The sequence below is a fragment of the Megascapheus bottae genome, chromosome 24 (assembly GCF_031878675.1).
Source record: "Megascapheus bottae isolate mThoBot1 chromosome 24, mThoBot2.hap1, whole genome shotgun sequence".
NCBI lineage: Eukaryota > Metazoa > Chordata > Mammalia > Rodentia > Geomyidae > Megascapheus > Megascapheus bottae.
In genome coordinates, this window is record NC_143532.1 from 27,806,508 (window position 1) to 27,822,159 (window position 15,652).

The 15,652-nt window shown below is 36.3% G+C and overlaps 1 protein-coding gene and 1 pseudogene across 4 annotated transcripts in view; both read left to right on the forward strand.

The window, feature by feature from the left end:
* Hdip1 (HDAC and MIER1 interacting protein 1) overlaps positions 1-15,452 on the forward strand; it is a 41,221-nt gene extending 25,769 nt beyond the window's left edge. For 2 of the 4 annotated variants that reach the window (XM_090357691.1, XM_090357689.1), the window contains one exon: positions 12,634-12,945. In XM_090357691.1, coding sequence (XP_090213817.1) covers positions 12,634-12,752 — 119 coding nt within the window. In that variant the 3' untranslated portion in view covers positions 12,753-12,945. Of the gene's footprint in view, positions 1-11,926; positions 12,003-12,633; positions 12,946-15,315 lie in introns of those variants that run through there. The other 2 variants (XR_016539567.1, XM_090357690.1) reach the window with 2 other exon arrangements.
* Positions 1,963-2,071, forward strand: LOC150047182 (small nucleolar RNA SNORA40; annotated as a pseudogene).
* Positions 15,453-15,652: the final 200 nt, after the last annotated feature.

Consider the following 15,652-nt stretch of genomic DNA (forward strand, 5'->3'; position numbering starts at 1 on the left):
GTTGTAGTATTTAAAGGTAATTCTTTGTATGACAACCACTAAAATGATTATATGTGACATCTATTGAAATGATTGTACATTTTTTAAAAAGAAAGGTTCAAGTTCTATTAAGACTTCCTTCAAGCTGTGAGTTAAAGAAAATTCTATGACGCCAGGGGTTAGGCCTAGTGATAGAGTGCTTGCCAATCATGTGCAAAGACCTGGGTTTGATTTCTCAATACCACATACATAGAAAAAGCTGCAAGTGACAGAGCTGTAGCCTTGAGAAAGCCCAAGGACAGTGCTCAGGCCCTGAGTTCAAGCTCCATGACTGGGGGAAAAAAAATACTGTGAGTTAAAAAAAAATCTTTATAGGGGCCAGGAATTTGGCCTAGTGGTAAGAGTGCTTGCCCAGCATACACGAAAACCTAGGTTTGATTCCTTGGTACCACATATATAGAAAAAGCCGGATGTGGTGCTGTTGTGGCTCAAGTGGTAGAGCTCTAGCCTTGAGAAAGACCAAGGACAGTGACTTCAAGCCCCAGATCTAGTAAAAAAACAACCCAAAAAACATTACTATTTAAATTATTTTTGTTATTCAATTTTATATTGCTCATGGGGATATTTCCATACATACTTTATAATTGAGCAGCTTTTTATAATTTGAGTAGTTTAGGTGAATTCTTTTCTTTTGTGTACTCGTACTAGGACTTGAACTTAAAGCCTTGGCCTCTTAGCTTTTTTGCTTGAAGTGGAGACTCTTATCACTTGAACCATTATGCCACTTGTGACTCTTTGGTGATTAATTGGATATAAGAGTTTCATTTAGTTTCCTGTCATAGCTAGCTTCCAACCTTGATCTCAGATCTCAGCTTCGTTAATGGCTAGGATTACAAGTGTGAGCCACAGTTGTGTGGCTGGTGAATTTTTCTAGATCTTAAGTGTACTTTTTTTTCTTTCTCCTTACAGATCTTCTCTTTATGAAGGAATATGTCTACTAATAACTTGTTTTTAACTATTAATGAAAAGTTTAGCTCCTGTTTTTCTTTATACACATTAATTTTTTCCCAAGTGGTATTTTATTTAAAAATTTTTTATGTTTATATGAGAAATTGGGGGTAAAATGAATATATTGTAAAATAATGATATATTTTTTCTTCCATCATTTGATTTTTCTTCTGTGCATTTGCATATCCTGGAACCAAAGCTATCTCCTTTTCATGATTTTTTTTTCTTGCTGATATTCATATATAAGGGTCAAACCTTAGGGCAGAGAACTTAGTCCACTGTAGGACACATTAAATTTCAAGGGTAGCTGAGGAATCAGTCTATTTCAGGCAGCCAGATGCTGACTAAACAGGAAAAAAAAAAAAAAAGCCACGCGCTTGCGCTTGGTGGCTCATGCTTGTAATCCTAGCTACTCAGGAGGCTGAGGATTGCAATTCAAAGCCAGTCTGAGCACTAAAGTCCTCAAGACTCTATCTGCAATTAACCACTAGAAAACCAGAAGTGGCACTGTGGCTCCACGGGTAGCCTTAAGCTGAAGATCTCAGGTTCAGCACCCAGGCCCGAGTTCAAGCCATATGACTGACAAAAAAGAAAGAAAGAAAGAAAAAAAAAAAAATCAGTTTTTTTTTTTTTTTTTTTTTTGGTGGGACTCAATTCCTAGCTCAGCCTCATCAGTTTTTGTCATCAGAGTATCGGTGTAGGCTTCTCTCACTTTTCTAGTTTCCATGAAGAATCTCAGGTTCTTGAGTTCTACTTATGAAAGGTACATGTATTTCACAAGGTGAAAGTTTTAGCAAGGATTTGTTTTAGTATGCAACAGAGTTAAGTAGAGAGAAATAGAAAATAAGAGAAATATTTCTTGCAGGAAATGAGAATTAAAGACTCCATTTTTTTTTTAGCATGGAAAATTTCAGTGCATGAAAGAGTAGGGAGAATATATTTAAGTCCTGTTACTTTTAAAAGTTGAGAATGTATAGCACTTCTGTGTGTCTTTAAGTTGCAACTTACAGGTGCAAATAATCGTCTTTTGCAACCCAGAACTCATTGTTGAGAATGAGTTTTGGTATATGTAAGAAGAAATACAATTCCTGCAGTAGTTTGACGAGATGGGGTAATGATACATATGAAAGTTGGTTCAAGAATAAAATTGATGTAAAAGTTAAAAAAAATTGAGAATGTCTTAAAACTTGACTATCATGCCCATAATTATTGGAACTAAAGATTTTTTTTTTTTGCCAGTCCCAGGGCTTGAACTCAGGGCCTGAGCATTGTACTCGGGTTTTCACAATGCTGAGCTCTACCACTTGAGCCACAGCACCATTTCCGACTTTTTATATATATATATATGTGGTACTGAGGAATTAAACCTGGGTCTTTGCCCATGCTAGGCAAATACTCTTCCACCACAAACTCCCTGCCAAAGATAGTACACACACACATATTTTTGTCGGTCATGGGACTTGAACTTGGGGACTTGGGAGCTGACCCTGAGCTTCTGTGCTGAAGGCCCAGCACTCTACCACTTTGAGCCACAAGCCCTACTTCCTGGTTTTATGTGGTTAATTGTAGATAAAGAGTCTCATGGACTTTCCTTCCAGGACTAGTTTCAACTCTAAATTCTCAGATGTCAGCCACCTAAGTAGGATTACAAGTGTGAACTACTAGCACCCAGCTTCTTTGTAATTCTTTTGAAACCTGTCCGTTTATCTTAAGTGCAATGTATTTATTATACAACTATAAATTTTTGAGAATTCTGAGAATTTTCTGTCTGTTAATCACTCTCATCTGATTTGTTATTTTTATCTGAATAAATTTAGAACTCTTAGAGTTCTAGCTAACTAGTTGCTAACTTTTTTTTTTCCAAATTGAAATTTCTTAATTATTGTGTTGATTAAAAGAATAAGGTTATATCATAATTAAGTGCATTTTATGAAGGCTGTAATTAGATACTGTTTTACTCTGCTTGAGAGTTATTTGCTTAATTTCAATGTGCTTCTTTAATAATGAAGATCACTAGAAAAATATGTCAGTGAAATAGAAGGGAAACTGGGTAAAGAAACAACATAGATGAAGTAAAAAGGCATGCAAGTGAAAGAACAGAGAAGGAATGCTTCTGGTAGGGAGAGGAAGTGAGAAAATAGACTTTTTTTTTTGCCAGTCCTGGGCTTGGGCTCAGTGCCTGACCTTTGTCCTTGGGTTTTCTCAAGGCTAGAGCTCTACCACTTGAGCCACAGCGCCAGTGCTGGCATTTTTTCTATGTATGTGGTACCAAGGAATCTAACCTGGGTCTTCATGCATGCATGCTAGGCAAGCACTCTAACACTAGGCCAAACTCCCAGCCCCACAATTTTTTTTGTTTTTGAGGAAATGAAGTCTATATTATTTTGCTGGGAATTTATATATACAAAATTGTACTTTTATTTCACTATTTCTCAAAAAAATATTTGTCAGTAAATATTGTTTAGACATTTTCAGCTATAAATTTTCTGGGTTTTTTGTTGCTGTTTTGGTGTTTTGGTGGTTATTTTTTTGTTGTTGTTGTTGTTGTTGGTCTTGGGGCTTGAATTTGACCTGTGTGCTGTCCTTGAGCTCTTCAGCTCAACGCTTACCACCCTATCCCTGAGCCACAGCCCTATGAGTTTCCTAGTAATTAATTGTAGATAAGAGTTTTACATTCTTTGAACCATGTCACTCAGATCTCAGCCTCCTGAGTACTAGGATTACCGGATAGAGCCACCAGGCATGGCTTCTGTTTAGTTTGTTTTGTTTTTAATGCTGGTACTGGGGCTTGAACTCTGGGCCTGGGATCTTTCCTTGAGTGTTTTTTTGTTTGTTTGTTTTTTTTTTTTTTTTTTTGCTGAAGGTGTTCTACCAACGTTGGGCTCCACTTCCATCTTTTTATAGAGTCTCCTGGACTTTCCTGCCCAGTCTGGCTTCCTATAGTGATCTCAGATTTCAGCCTCCTTAGTAGCTGATTATAGATGTGAGCCACTGGGTGCCCACTTTTAGAATTTTTATTTCATTTTATTTTTGGTGCTGGTCCTGGGGCTTGAACTCAGATTCTGGGTACTGTTCCTGAGCTTTTTTGTGCACAAGGCCACTTCTCTACCACCTGAGCCATAGCTTCATTTCCAGATTTTTTTTGATAGTTAAGAGATAAGAGTCTCAGGGACTTTCCTGCCCAGGCTGGCTTCAAACCTTGATCATCAGATAGTCTCCTGAATAACTGGTATTGCAAGTGTGAGCCACTAGTGCCCAGCATATAGATTTTTTTTTTAACAAGCTTACTTCTAGTATAAGCTATAAGATACACTTTTTCTTCTCTTTTTTGTGGTCTAGGCATTGAACCTAGGGCCTGTAAAAAGCTACATTCAGGGGCCAGGAGTTTGGCCTAGTGGTTAAAGTGCTTGCCTAGCATGCGTGAAGACCCAGGTTCAATTCCTTGGTACCACATACATAGAAAAAAGCCGGAAGTGGTGCTGAGGCTCAAGTGGTAGAGCTCTAGCCTTGAGAAAGTCCAAGGACAGTGCTCAGGCCCTGAGCTCAAGCCCAGGACTGGCAAAAAAAAAAAAAAAAAAATGCTATATTCACAGTTCAAGTAAGCTCTCGAAATTTATTGGCTTTTGGAACAAATTAAAGAAAATTGCTCAAAGAAAGGTTTGTAGCATTAAACTGTTTTTGTTGTTTGTGAGACAGATTGTCACTATCTAGGCTTTCCCCTAATTCAATGATTCTCCTGCCCAAGTCTCAATTATAGATATATGCCACTATACCTGAATAAACGGTAATCTTTTAACATAGACACACATGTCAACAAGGTGTTTCTGTGCACACCAGGTAGTAGATGTTTTAAACTTCTTTGTCATAACTACTCAACTTTGTCATGATAGTGGAAATAGCTATGAATAATATGTAGGCAAATGGTCATACTTGTATGTTCCATTAAGGCTTTATAAAAACAAGAGATGATTGAGATGTCGAATTTTGTTCTCTAAATTTAATTTGGATAAAATCCGTAATTTAAAAAAATGTTTATACATTTTAGAATAGACGTTTTTGGCAATGCTTCTGAGGACCAAGTAGCTATTTAATTTATTCCTGCTTATTTTAGTTCCTTGATTTTAGGCACTTAAAAATTTGAAGGATCTAAAAATAGATCCCAGCCTATTGCCATGCACAAGCATTAACTCAAAATGGATCAAAGATCTCAATATCAGACCTGAAACTCTGAAACTGCTACATGATAGAGTAGGAGAGACACTGGAACTCATAGGCAAGGCAAAAACTTCCTGAACAGAGTTCCAGGGTCACAACAAATTGGAGAGAGACTCGACAAATGGGACTACCTAAAAATAAAAAGGTTCTGCACAGACAAAGGCATAGCTACTGAAGTAGAAAGACAGCCAACCAACTGGGAAAAGATATTTACCAATAATACACCAGCAAATGCTTAACATCCAATATCTACAGGGAACTCAAGAAACGAATCCTCCCCAAACACAACAAACCAATCACTAAATGGGCAATGGAACTAGAGAGAGACTATAATAGGCCTTGATATCTTGATTGTAGCCCAGGGAAATACTCAACAGGTTTTTAAGATCTAAGAATCGTAAGAACATAAATGTGTGGGTTTTTTTTAAGCCACTAAGTTACAGTAACTTAAAATAGCATGGGAAATGGAAACAGATTGTTGAATTGAGCTGAAGAGATCTCCAACACAAGGTAATAGTAAAAAGTAAAACACCAAAATATGTTTTTTAAAAAAGAAGAAATAATGATCATAAAAGAACAAGACAATAAAAATAGGGAGAACTATTCACTAGAGAATAAAACAAAACAATGTAAAATTATTTTAAAATAAATATAGTTTTAAAATAAAAAAAGTTAAAATGACAAAAAATATGAGAAAATGTTCATCATCCCTGGTCATAAAGAAATGAAAATAAAAACAATCCTAAGATACCACCTTACCCCAATTAGAATGGCCAGTATTCTGAACTCAGACAACAAATGCTGCTCAGTCATGTTCATCTTTGCACTATTCAGAATAGCCAACCCCTACTACAGATGAATGGATACAAGAAACATGGTACATATATACAATGAAATTCCACATAGCCAGCAGACAGAATAAAATAATAGCATTCATTGGGAAGTGGATGAAACTAGAGCGAATCATGTTGAGAAATAAGTAAAGACCAAAGGAACTAACGGTGCATGATCTCCTTGATATATGAATATTAAATCCAAACAGTACAAGAGCGATGACTCAATATTCAAGTACCCAAGGTTATGGACATGGTCTTGGAGATATAAATATAACTACATAGACATAAAAATCTGTGATGGGATATATACTCTGTAGACATGATGTTATATAGATTGATATGTGTCTGTGACATACAAACCCTCAGCTTAATATTTTTATTTTTTATTAAAGAATTTATTAACATTGATTTTTACATCATTTCAAATGACATGTTTAACAAGCAAGTATTCAAGAAGGGATTGTCTATATATAACCATTGGCATATAGAGCTTAATTTTAATTATGTTCTAAAATCTGTGTGCCAGCGATTGCATATAGATTCCCTTCTTGAATACTTATTTGTTAAGCATGACATTTGAAGTATGAAATAGGATGTAAAAATCAGTGTTAATAAAATCTTTCAAAAAATTTGAAGGAAGTTTTATTTTGACATCAGAATTAAAGAAAACCTGACAATATCTAAAACCAAAGCTTTCAATATTTGACTTTATTACAAAAATATAGACTAAGAAGAAAAATAGAAAAGGAAAGTCCCCTATCCCATAAAGGATAAAATAATTCTTTGGTATAGGGAATACCAGGCATTGTTGAGGACAGTGATACTATATAAAACTCAGGAAGACTCTGGAAATTGGATATGGTAAATATTGATTTTTTTTTTGTCAGTCATGGGGCTTAAACTCTGGACCTGGGCACTGTCTTTGAGCTCTTCAGCTCAAGGCCAGTGCCTACCCCTTAAGCCACAGTCCCCCTTCCAATTTTCTGGTGGTTATTTGGAGATAAGTCTCATGGACTTTGGTGCCCATGCTAGCTTTGAGCCTCAGATCTCAGCTTCCCCAGTAGCTACGATTATAGGCGTGAGCCACCAACGACTGGCATACTGAATTTTTTGGTTGGCTTTGTATCTTGCATGTATGATACAAAGAGCCCAAGAGAAGAGGCATTAATGCTTAAATACTCTCATTAGAGATTTCACAAGCAAATGGCTTTTTCTATATGTACATTGATTTAATTATCTTTTTTGCTCACACTTTTAAAAATGAGCACGCATTATCAGAAATGTCTCAGTTATCTGGAAGAGAGCATCCAGTGTGAAAAACTGAGCCTAAATCAAAAGGCAATAAAAGATAAATTAGAAATTTTTTATAGAGAATAGAGAGATTAAAAGCATTTAGATCTTTAGTAAAAAAATGATATGATTAGTCATGAAACAATAACAAGATGATATTTGAAAAGTAATTACAGACTTATGCATGTGGAAAATGACTTCATAATATATAGAGTTTGGGGCACTGGTGGCTCACACCTATAACCTTACCTACAGTAGAGGCTGAGATCTCAGGATCTCAGTTCAAAGACAGTCCAGGCTAGAAAGTCCAAGAGACTCTTATCTCCAATTAGCTACTCCCCCCTGCCCCCCCCAAAAAAGCTGCTGTAATTGAAGCTGTTGCTCAGGTGGTAGAGCTTTAGCCTTGAGCACAAAAGCTCAGCGACAGCTTTGAGGCACCCAAGTTCAAGCCCCAGGACCAGCATACATGCACATACACACACACACACACACACACAAACTTCAAAAATTCACAAACCATATATACAGTGCACTGGTGGCTCATGCCTATAGTACTAGCTACTCAGGAGGTTGAGATCTGAGGATCATGGTTTGAAATCAGCCTTGGCAGAAATGTCCCTGTGAGACTGTTATCTCCAATTAGCCACTCAAAAAACAGAAGTGGCACTATGGCTTAAGTGGTAGATTGCTAGCCTTAAGCATAAAGAGGCTCAGAGACAGTGCCCAGGCCCTGAGTTCAAGCCCTCCAACAACAACAATACCAACAACAAACTTACAGAAACAAAAATAACAGAAATTTTAAAGATAAAATTGAAAATTCCAGAAAATATAGCAGTAAGAAAGTTTCAGGAAAAAAAACAAAACATAGAAATGAAGAAGAAAGGCCGGGAGTTCGGCCTAGTGGTAGAGTGCTTGCCTAGCATGCACGAAGACCGGGGTTCGATTCCTCCATACCACATACTTATAAAAAGGCAGAAGTAGTGCTGAGGCTCAAGTGGTAGAGTTCTAGCCTTGAGAAAAATCCAAGGACAGTGCTCAGGCCCTGAGCTGAAGCCCAGGACTGGCAAAAAAAAAAAAGAAAGAAAGAAAGAAATAGGATAGTGATCCAGGTAAGTCCTGAGCAAGAAATGACCCCCTATCTCCAAAATTAGCAGAGCTAAAAAGGCTGCAGGCATGGCTCAGTCTAGTTAGTGCTTGCCTACTAACTCCTTGAGGCCCTAAATTCATAGACCAGTACTACCAAAAAAGAAGGGCCCATAAAATCCTGATGAAATGGATGACTAAACATAAACACTGAGATATATAATTCGTCTTATAGCTCGTTGGTTAAAGAAAAATATGCCTTTAGGTTTTCAGGACAAAAAAATAATTAAAATGGTATTTGAACTAATACAATGGTAAACTGTACATGAACAATAAAATTTACTAGAAAAGAAGCTAAACAACTGTACAATTTTTATGAAGCTTAAGGAAAGACAAAATGAATTTATAGGGGCTGGTGGATTTAATAAAGGATCCAGATAAGAATATAAATATGTTAAAGTGCAGAGTTCTCTGAATTTTATTTATTTATTTATTTATTTATTTATTTATTGCCAGTCCTAAGGCTTGAACTCAGGGTCTGGACACTGTCCTTCAGCTTTCTAAAGGCTAAAGCTGTATCACTTGAACCATAGCACCACTTCCAGCCTTTTCTTTTCTTTTTTTTTCTTTCTTTCTTTTGTTCGTTCGTTTGTTCTTTTTTTTTTTTTTTTTACCTGTCCTGGGGCTTGAACTCAGGGCCTGAGCACTATCCTTGGACTTTCTCAAGGCTAAAGCTCTACCATGTGAGCCACAGCATCATTTCCTGCTTTTTCTATGTACGTGGTACCAAGGAATTGAACCTGAGCCTTTGTGCATGCTAGGCAAGCATTCTACCACTAGGCCAAACTGCTGGCCCAGCTTTTTCTTTGTAGGTGGTATAGAGGAATCGAACCCACAGCTTCAGGCATGCTAGGCAAGCACTCTTACCATTGGGCCACCCTCCTGACCCCCAGTCTTCTGAATCTTGGTTGCAATAGGGGCACACATATGTCAGATTTATGTTTTACTATATGTAATTTTGGCAATAATTTAAAAAGTAACTTTAGGAAAAGTTTTCTTTCTCCACAATAACACCAGTAGTCAGAATTGTCTTAATCATTCTAAGGATACCCTCATAAGTTTTTGCTCAACCAAGCTATAACTTAAAATATAGTAATGAGGGGTCGGGAGTTTGGCCTAGTGGTAGAGTGCTTGCCTAGCATGCACGAGGACCTGGGTTTGATTCCTCAGTACCACATACATAGAAAAAAGCCAGAAATGGTGCTGAGGCTCAAGTGGTAGAGTTCTAACCTTGAGAAAGTCCAAGGACAGTGCTCAGGCCCTGAGCTCAAGCCCATGACTGGCAAAAAAAAAATAGTAATGATGCTTTCTGCTATTCAAGGACTCCAAAATTTTGCTGCTCATCCCCCCTTTCTTAGGAAACCACTGAAATTACATGACAACACAATGAAAAGCTAACTGAAGAGCTAATTGGAATGAATGAATAGCTAACTGAAGAGAAGTTATAATCCTCAGCTTAATTTTGAAAGAGATTACAAGATGATGATTGTGCATTAGGCCTAAAAAATGATCATTTCAGATAGAGCAGGTTGAAGAATTGGAGAGATTCCTTTAAGAAGACAAAACAAATGAAATACCTAGTGTGTGTAAACATCTTTTAAGATAATATGGTGAAGAGGTAATTTGAATTGAATTACAAATTAAAACTAAACAACTAAAAATTTCTTCAGGGAAACATATACAAGCAAAATGGCATTATTCACGTAATTGTAATGTGAAATGTTTCCCAAAATAAAATTCAGTTATGAGGCAAGGGAATGTTCACTGTTTGAAGTGGGAACAAGAGATGCAAAGCATTAGAATGAGTGTTCATGCTAGAAAGTCAATGTATAAAACCAAGAAGAGTGTCTGAAAATGTTACTTAAATATGGGCTTTTTTTCCCCCAACAAAAACCAAAATGGAAGTCAGGTAGCAGTGGCTCATGCCTATAATCCTAGCTATTCAAGAGGCTGAGATCTGAGGACTGCAGTTGGAAGCCAGCTGGGGCAGGAAAGTATGTGAGATTCTTATCTAATTAACCACCAAAAGTACAGGAGTGGTAGCATACTAGCCAACAAAAGAGCTCTGGGATACCACCCAGTCCCTAAGTTCAAGCCCAGACACACAGACACACACACACACACGCACACACACACACACACTCTGAGATCAGGCTGTTGAGGTTTGAAGCTAACTTGGGCAGGAAAGTTTCTGAGATTCTTATCTCCATTTAACTACCAAAAAAAAAAAAAAAAAAAAAAGCTGTAGAATGCTAGCATTGAGCAAAAGAACTCAGAAATAAAAACAAAACAAAAAACCCAAACCAAAAAGAAGTAGCTTGAAAAAGTAGTTGAATTTAAAGAGTAGAAAATAAGGATGAGGGATGGATTTCTGGCTTTTGTAAAAATAATTTGACTAAATTATATGCATGTTGAACTCTTTAGGTAGAAATTACAAACAATTGGGTAGTGGTGCCTTTTGCCTGTTATACTCAGGAGGCCGAGATCTGAAGATTAGAGTTCACAACCAACCTGAGCTGAAAAACCCTCATGTTCTCAGTTAACCAGGAAAAAAGGCTGGTCGGAAGTATAACTCAAGTGGTAGAACACTAGCCATGAGTGAAAAAGCTGAAAGAGCCTAAGGTCCTGAGTTCAGTGCCAGTGTATACTTGCAAGTACACACACAGATATACACTTAGAAAAAGAACGACAAAAATAGACTATTAGTAAAACCTTAAGAAAAAGTCAGAAATAGAGGCCAGGAACATGGCGTAGTGGTAGAGTGCTTGCCTAACATGCACAAAGCCCTGAGTTTGATTCCTCAGTACCACATACACAGAAATAGCTGGAAGTGGTGCTGGGCTCAAGTGCAAGAGTGCTAGCCTTAAGAAAGTCCAAGGACAGTGCCCAGGTCCTGAGTTCAAGCCCTAGAACTGGCAAAAAAAAAGGGGGGGGGAGATGGGAATAATACATATAAAAAATGCAGTAGTGGCATTTAGTAGACTCTGTTGAAAAATAACTATACAGCTTGTGGGTGGGGACAGAAGGAAAACCCTGGGTGAGAATCCAGTAAGAGGTGACATCATCCAAAAAGAAATGTACTCATTACCTGACTTAAAAAACAGTAGTCCTCTGTATATCACCTTAATAATAACAATTGTTTAAAAATTACTAAAAAGAGGGCCTGGAGTGTGTCCTAGTAATAGAGTGCTTGCCTAGCATGCATGAAGCCCAGGGTTTGATTCTTCGGTACCATAAACACAGAAAAAGCTGGAAGTGGTGCTGTGGTTCATATGGCAGAGTGCTAGCCTTGAGCAAAAAGTGCTCAAGGACAGTGCCTAGGCTCCGAGTACAAGCCACAGGACTGTAAAAATTATAATAATAAAAAGAATATATAGCAAGATGTTAAATTTTTACATTCATTGGTACATATTTTAATAATGTTTCTTTTTTCTTTTCAAATGTTCTATTATGAGCTTTGAATTTGGACCCACCAGGAGAAGAAAAATAGAAATTATAAAGTCACTTACTGTTTCCTCTAAGAGGGCTAAGGTGAAGATGTTAATGTATTCATAAAGTTACCGTTAATGTTTAATATGGGCCATCTTACAGAGAAACTTTTTAGTAATTCATACTACTAAAGAGAGAGACAGATACAAGATTATTTCAGAGTGATATAGACTGGACAGAGAAATATATGTATTCTTCATCTGGTCTTCATTCTAGTAGTTCCTTTGGATAACAAAAATCCTTCTCAGCCAGGCGTGGGCGCTGTGGCTCACACCTGTAATCCTAGCTACTCAGGAGGCTGAGATCTGAGGATTAATGTTCAATGCCAGCCCAGGCACAAAGGGACCTGAGGCTCTTATCTCCAGTTAACTTCTAGAAATCAGGAAATGGGGGTTGGCTCAAGGGTAAGCCTTGAGCTGAGGAGCTCAGGGACAATGCACAGGCCCAGGGGTAGGGTTGTAGCCTTGAGCTGAAGAGCTCAGGGACAGTACAAGCCCCATGACCCACAGGGAAAAAAGAAAAATCCTTCTCAATTTAGTAGTGTAACATTGAGTGTATATTATTTTATGCATTATATTGTCATTTAAAAATAGCTAAAAGTTTTGAAATTTATTTTGACAAAGTACTTCATCTGTTGCCTTTTGTGTTAAGCTTTCCCTTTTTCTTTTAACAGAAAAACAGGAAAAGGAAATTGACATCTATGCTAACCTCTCTGATGAAAAGGCTTTCGTGTTTTCGGTCGCCTTGGCAGAAATAAATAGAAAAATTATCAATCAAAGACTTATTCTCTGATATTTATCTGCAAAATTTGTTGAAAACATTCTTCAGGATTACATCAGCAAATTTCCAAACCATTATGGACTCTACGGAGCATTCTGGCAGCATCATTAAGGGCCATTGATTTATTTAAGATTTTTTTTTTATCTTCTATCATTTAGCCTGCGCCACACTTTGGATACAAAGCTGTAGGTTTGAACTACTATTATGGGATTTTTTTTTTTTTTTTTTTTTTACCAAGGAGTATTGTCAGTGTTTTGTGTTGGGGTAAGAAAGGGTATTTACAAAAAGTAACAATGCTAGATATATGTTAAGAAGATACAAAAGAGGTAGAGGTGGAAATTTGAGAACTAGAGAAGAAAGTGCTTATTAGTTTTCAGATTTGTCACCAGAAATACAATATTTTAAATACTGTCAGAAAGTGACTTTTAAATATGTATATTTCAGATTTTCAGTACTAACATTACATACAATTCATTAATTTTAATAAATTGGCAATTGATCTTTGAAGGGAGAATTCATAATATAAACTAAAATTTGCTGATTTTTTGAGGGGAATTTTTATGACTTAAGGTGGAGTTATATTTTAGGAGATTCTTTGGGTGCTATATGAAGAAAAACATTTAAAGGTATATCATACATCAGAACACCTTGTTTTCTTGAATGTAATTTATTTATTGGTTAAAAAAAGCTTTTCTGCTTTTAAGATGGTGCCTGTTAAGCTAAACATAAAATATATTTATTACATGCAAATATTTCTTAGCCACTTCTAAGCAGTAATATTTTATCTGAGTGGATGTTCATTTATACATCCTGATAATTTAAACTGTTACTTAACCTCACTCTGGAAGAAAAATAAATCTTAATATTGAAACTAAGTAGATAAAGTAGTGTGATATATAGCTTTTTGTCCTACTGGTTTGTGAAATAATATTCTTAATTTTTCTTACGTTAATTCACAAGCACTTACAGTTAATTTATTTTGTACTAAATACTTTCGTATTTTGACATACAAATTTAATGATTAACACATTCAAATTTGGCATTACGCCATTTCTGTACAGTCCCTCCGCCTTCCAGCTTATGAAAGCCCCACATAATTCTTATTAGGGAAGTTATTCCTAAGACTTTGTCCCTATTTAATAGAATCCCCCTCTTTTTATGTGCATTTGATTATTTTTAATTGGCAACAATAGTTTTACATACTTAGGGGCACAGTGACTGGGTTAGCTATCCACTTCAAACAGCTATAATTATTTTTGTGTTGTAAGTACTTAAAATCCTCTCTGCTATCATTAATTATTGTCAGTTATAGTTCCCTTTAAGTTTCAACAGTAGCATTGCCAGTTTTTTCCTTGTCCGTCAGCTTGCAGATTCTTTCACCTCCCCAAAGAATCCAGGCCTTCTCCTTTATTTAAATAGGTAGCCAGCAGAGGGAGCTTAAGAAGTACACAATTAAGAATTTAGAATTTTCCTAAGAACTTTTTCCTCGTAATAACTACCAGAAGGTTCTATTAAGATAATTTTGTTTGCATAATAAAGTTTTCTTAAGAATGTAATGTGATTTTTATCTTTGAAACATACAAGAACTTTTATTTTGACCAAGAAAGTTTGAAAGTGACTAATAAGGAAAAGCAGTTTGTGGAGTTGACATCTCTTTAAAGAATTCTTATTCTTACAGTGTCCTTACACTTACACTTACAGCTGAAGACCTTAGAGGAATATAATATTAAAATATTGATTAAATATTAAAATATTGATTAAAATATTGATTGGCTATGGTTAAAGGAAGATACCAACATAACTTGCCATTTAGAAACTTAATTTATTCATGTGCTCATAATGTCAGATTGTTGGCATATTTGAAATACCTGTGTTAAAGCAGAAAATTAGATTTTTCTGTTTGGGACAGGCTCTTAGCCAGTTTCACTACAATATATTTGTAATGGATATGTTTATAAGCTATCTCATTATAAAGTTAAATTTGTCTAGGTCTGTTGTAAAATGGTCCTAGAAAGTAATACTTTATCGATGGTGATGAAGAACCTCACTTACCAGTAAATGTCTGACAAGTGTAATTATAGGTCTTTAGTTACTAGATCCAAAGTTTACTCTGCTGTAGTATAAGTAAAAATCATTCAAATTGTACTGAAATGGTTCTATGATCAAATTAGGTTTATTGAAGATGTATTTATCTTAAAATGTAAGTCAGATTAATAAAATTAATTTTGAAGAATTTGAGAGGTAGTCAGAACAGTAGATTTTTTTTTTTTTTTTTTGCCAGTTCTGGGGCTTGAACTCAGGGCCTAGGCCTTGGAACTTTTTGCTCAAGGCTAGCGGTCTTCCATAGCACCACTTCTGGCTTTTTCTTTATATATGTAGGTGTTAGGCGAGCACTCTACCATTAGGCCAAGCTCCCAAACCAACTGTACAGATTTTTGTATGCATGAACTTGGCCTTCCTAATTTCATGGTATTCCAGAATATTTTGGGAAATAATTTAATATTTTATGCTTGGTGTTTTTGTTTGATTTTGTTTATGTTTAGTTTTTTGTTATTGTTTTGTTTTGTTTTTCCAGTCCTGGGGCTTGAACTCAGGGCCTGAGACTGACCTTGAGCTTTATCAAGGCTAGTGCTCTACCACTTGAACCAGGGCACCACTTCCAGCCTTTTCTGTGTATGTGGTACTGAGGAATCGAACTTGGGTCTTCGTGCATGCTAGGTAAGCACTCTATCACTAGGCCAAACTCCTGGTCCATCATGTTTAGTTTTAAACATGAACATTCTTTTCCCATTTTGGGGGGGCATGGAAGCTTTAGGTAATACTTAAATATAGATTATCTAAAAAGAAAGGAGCTGGGCATGGTGGTACATACCTATAATCTCAGCATTTGGGAGGGAGAATCAGGAGTATTA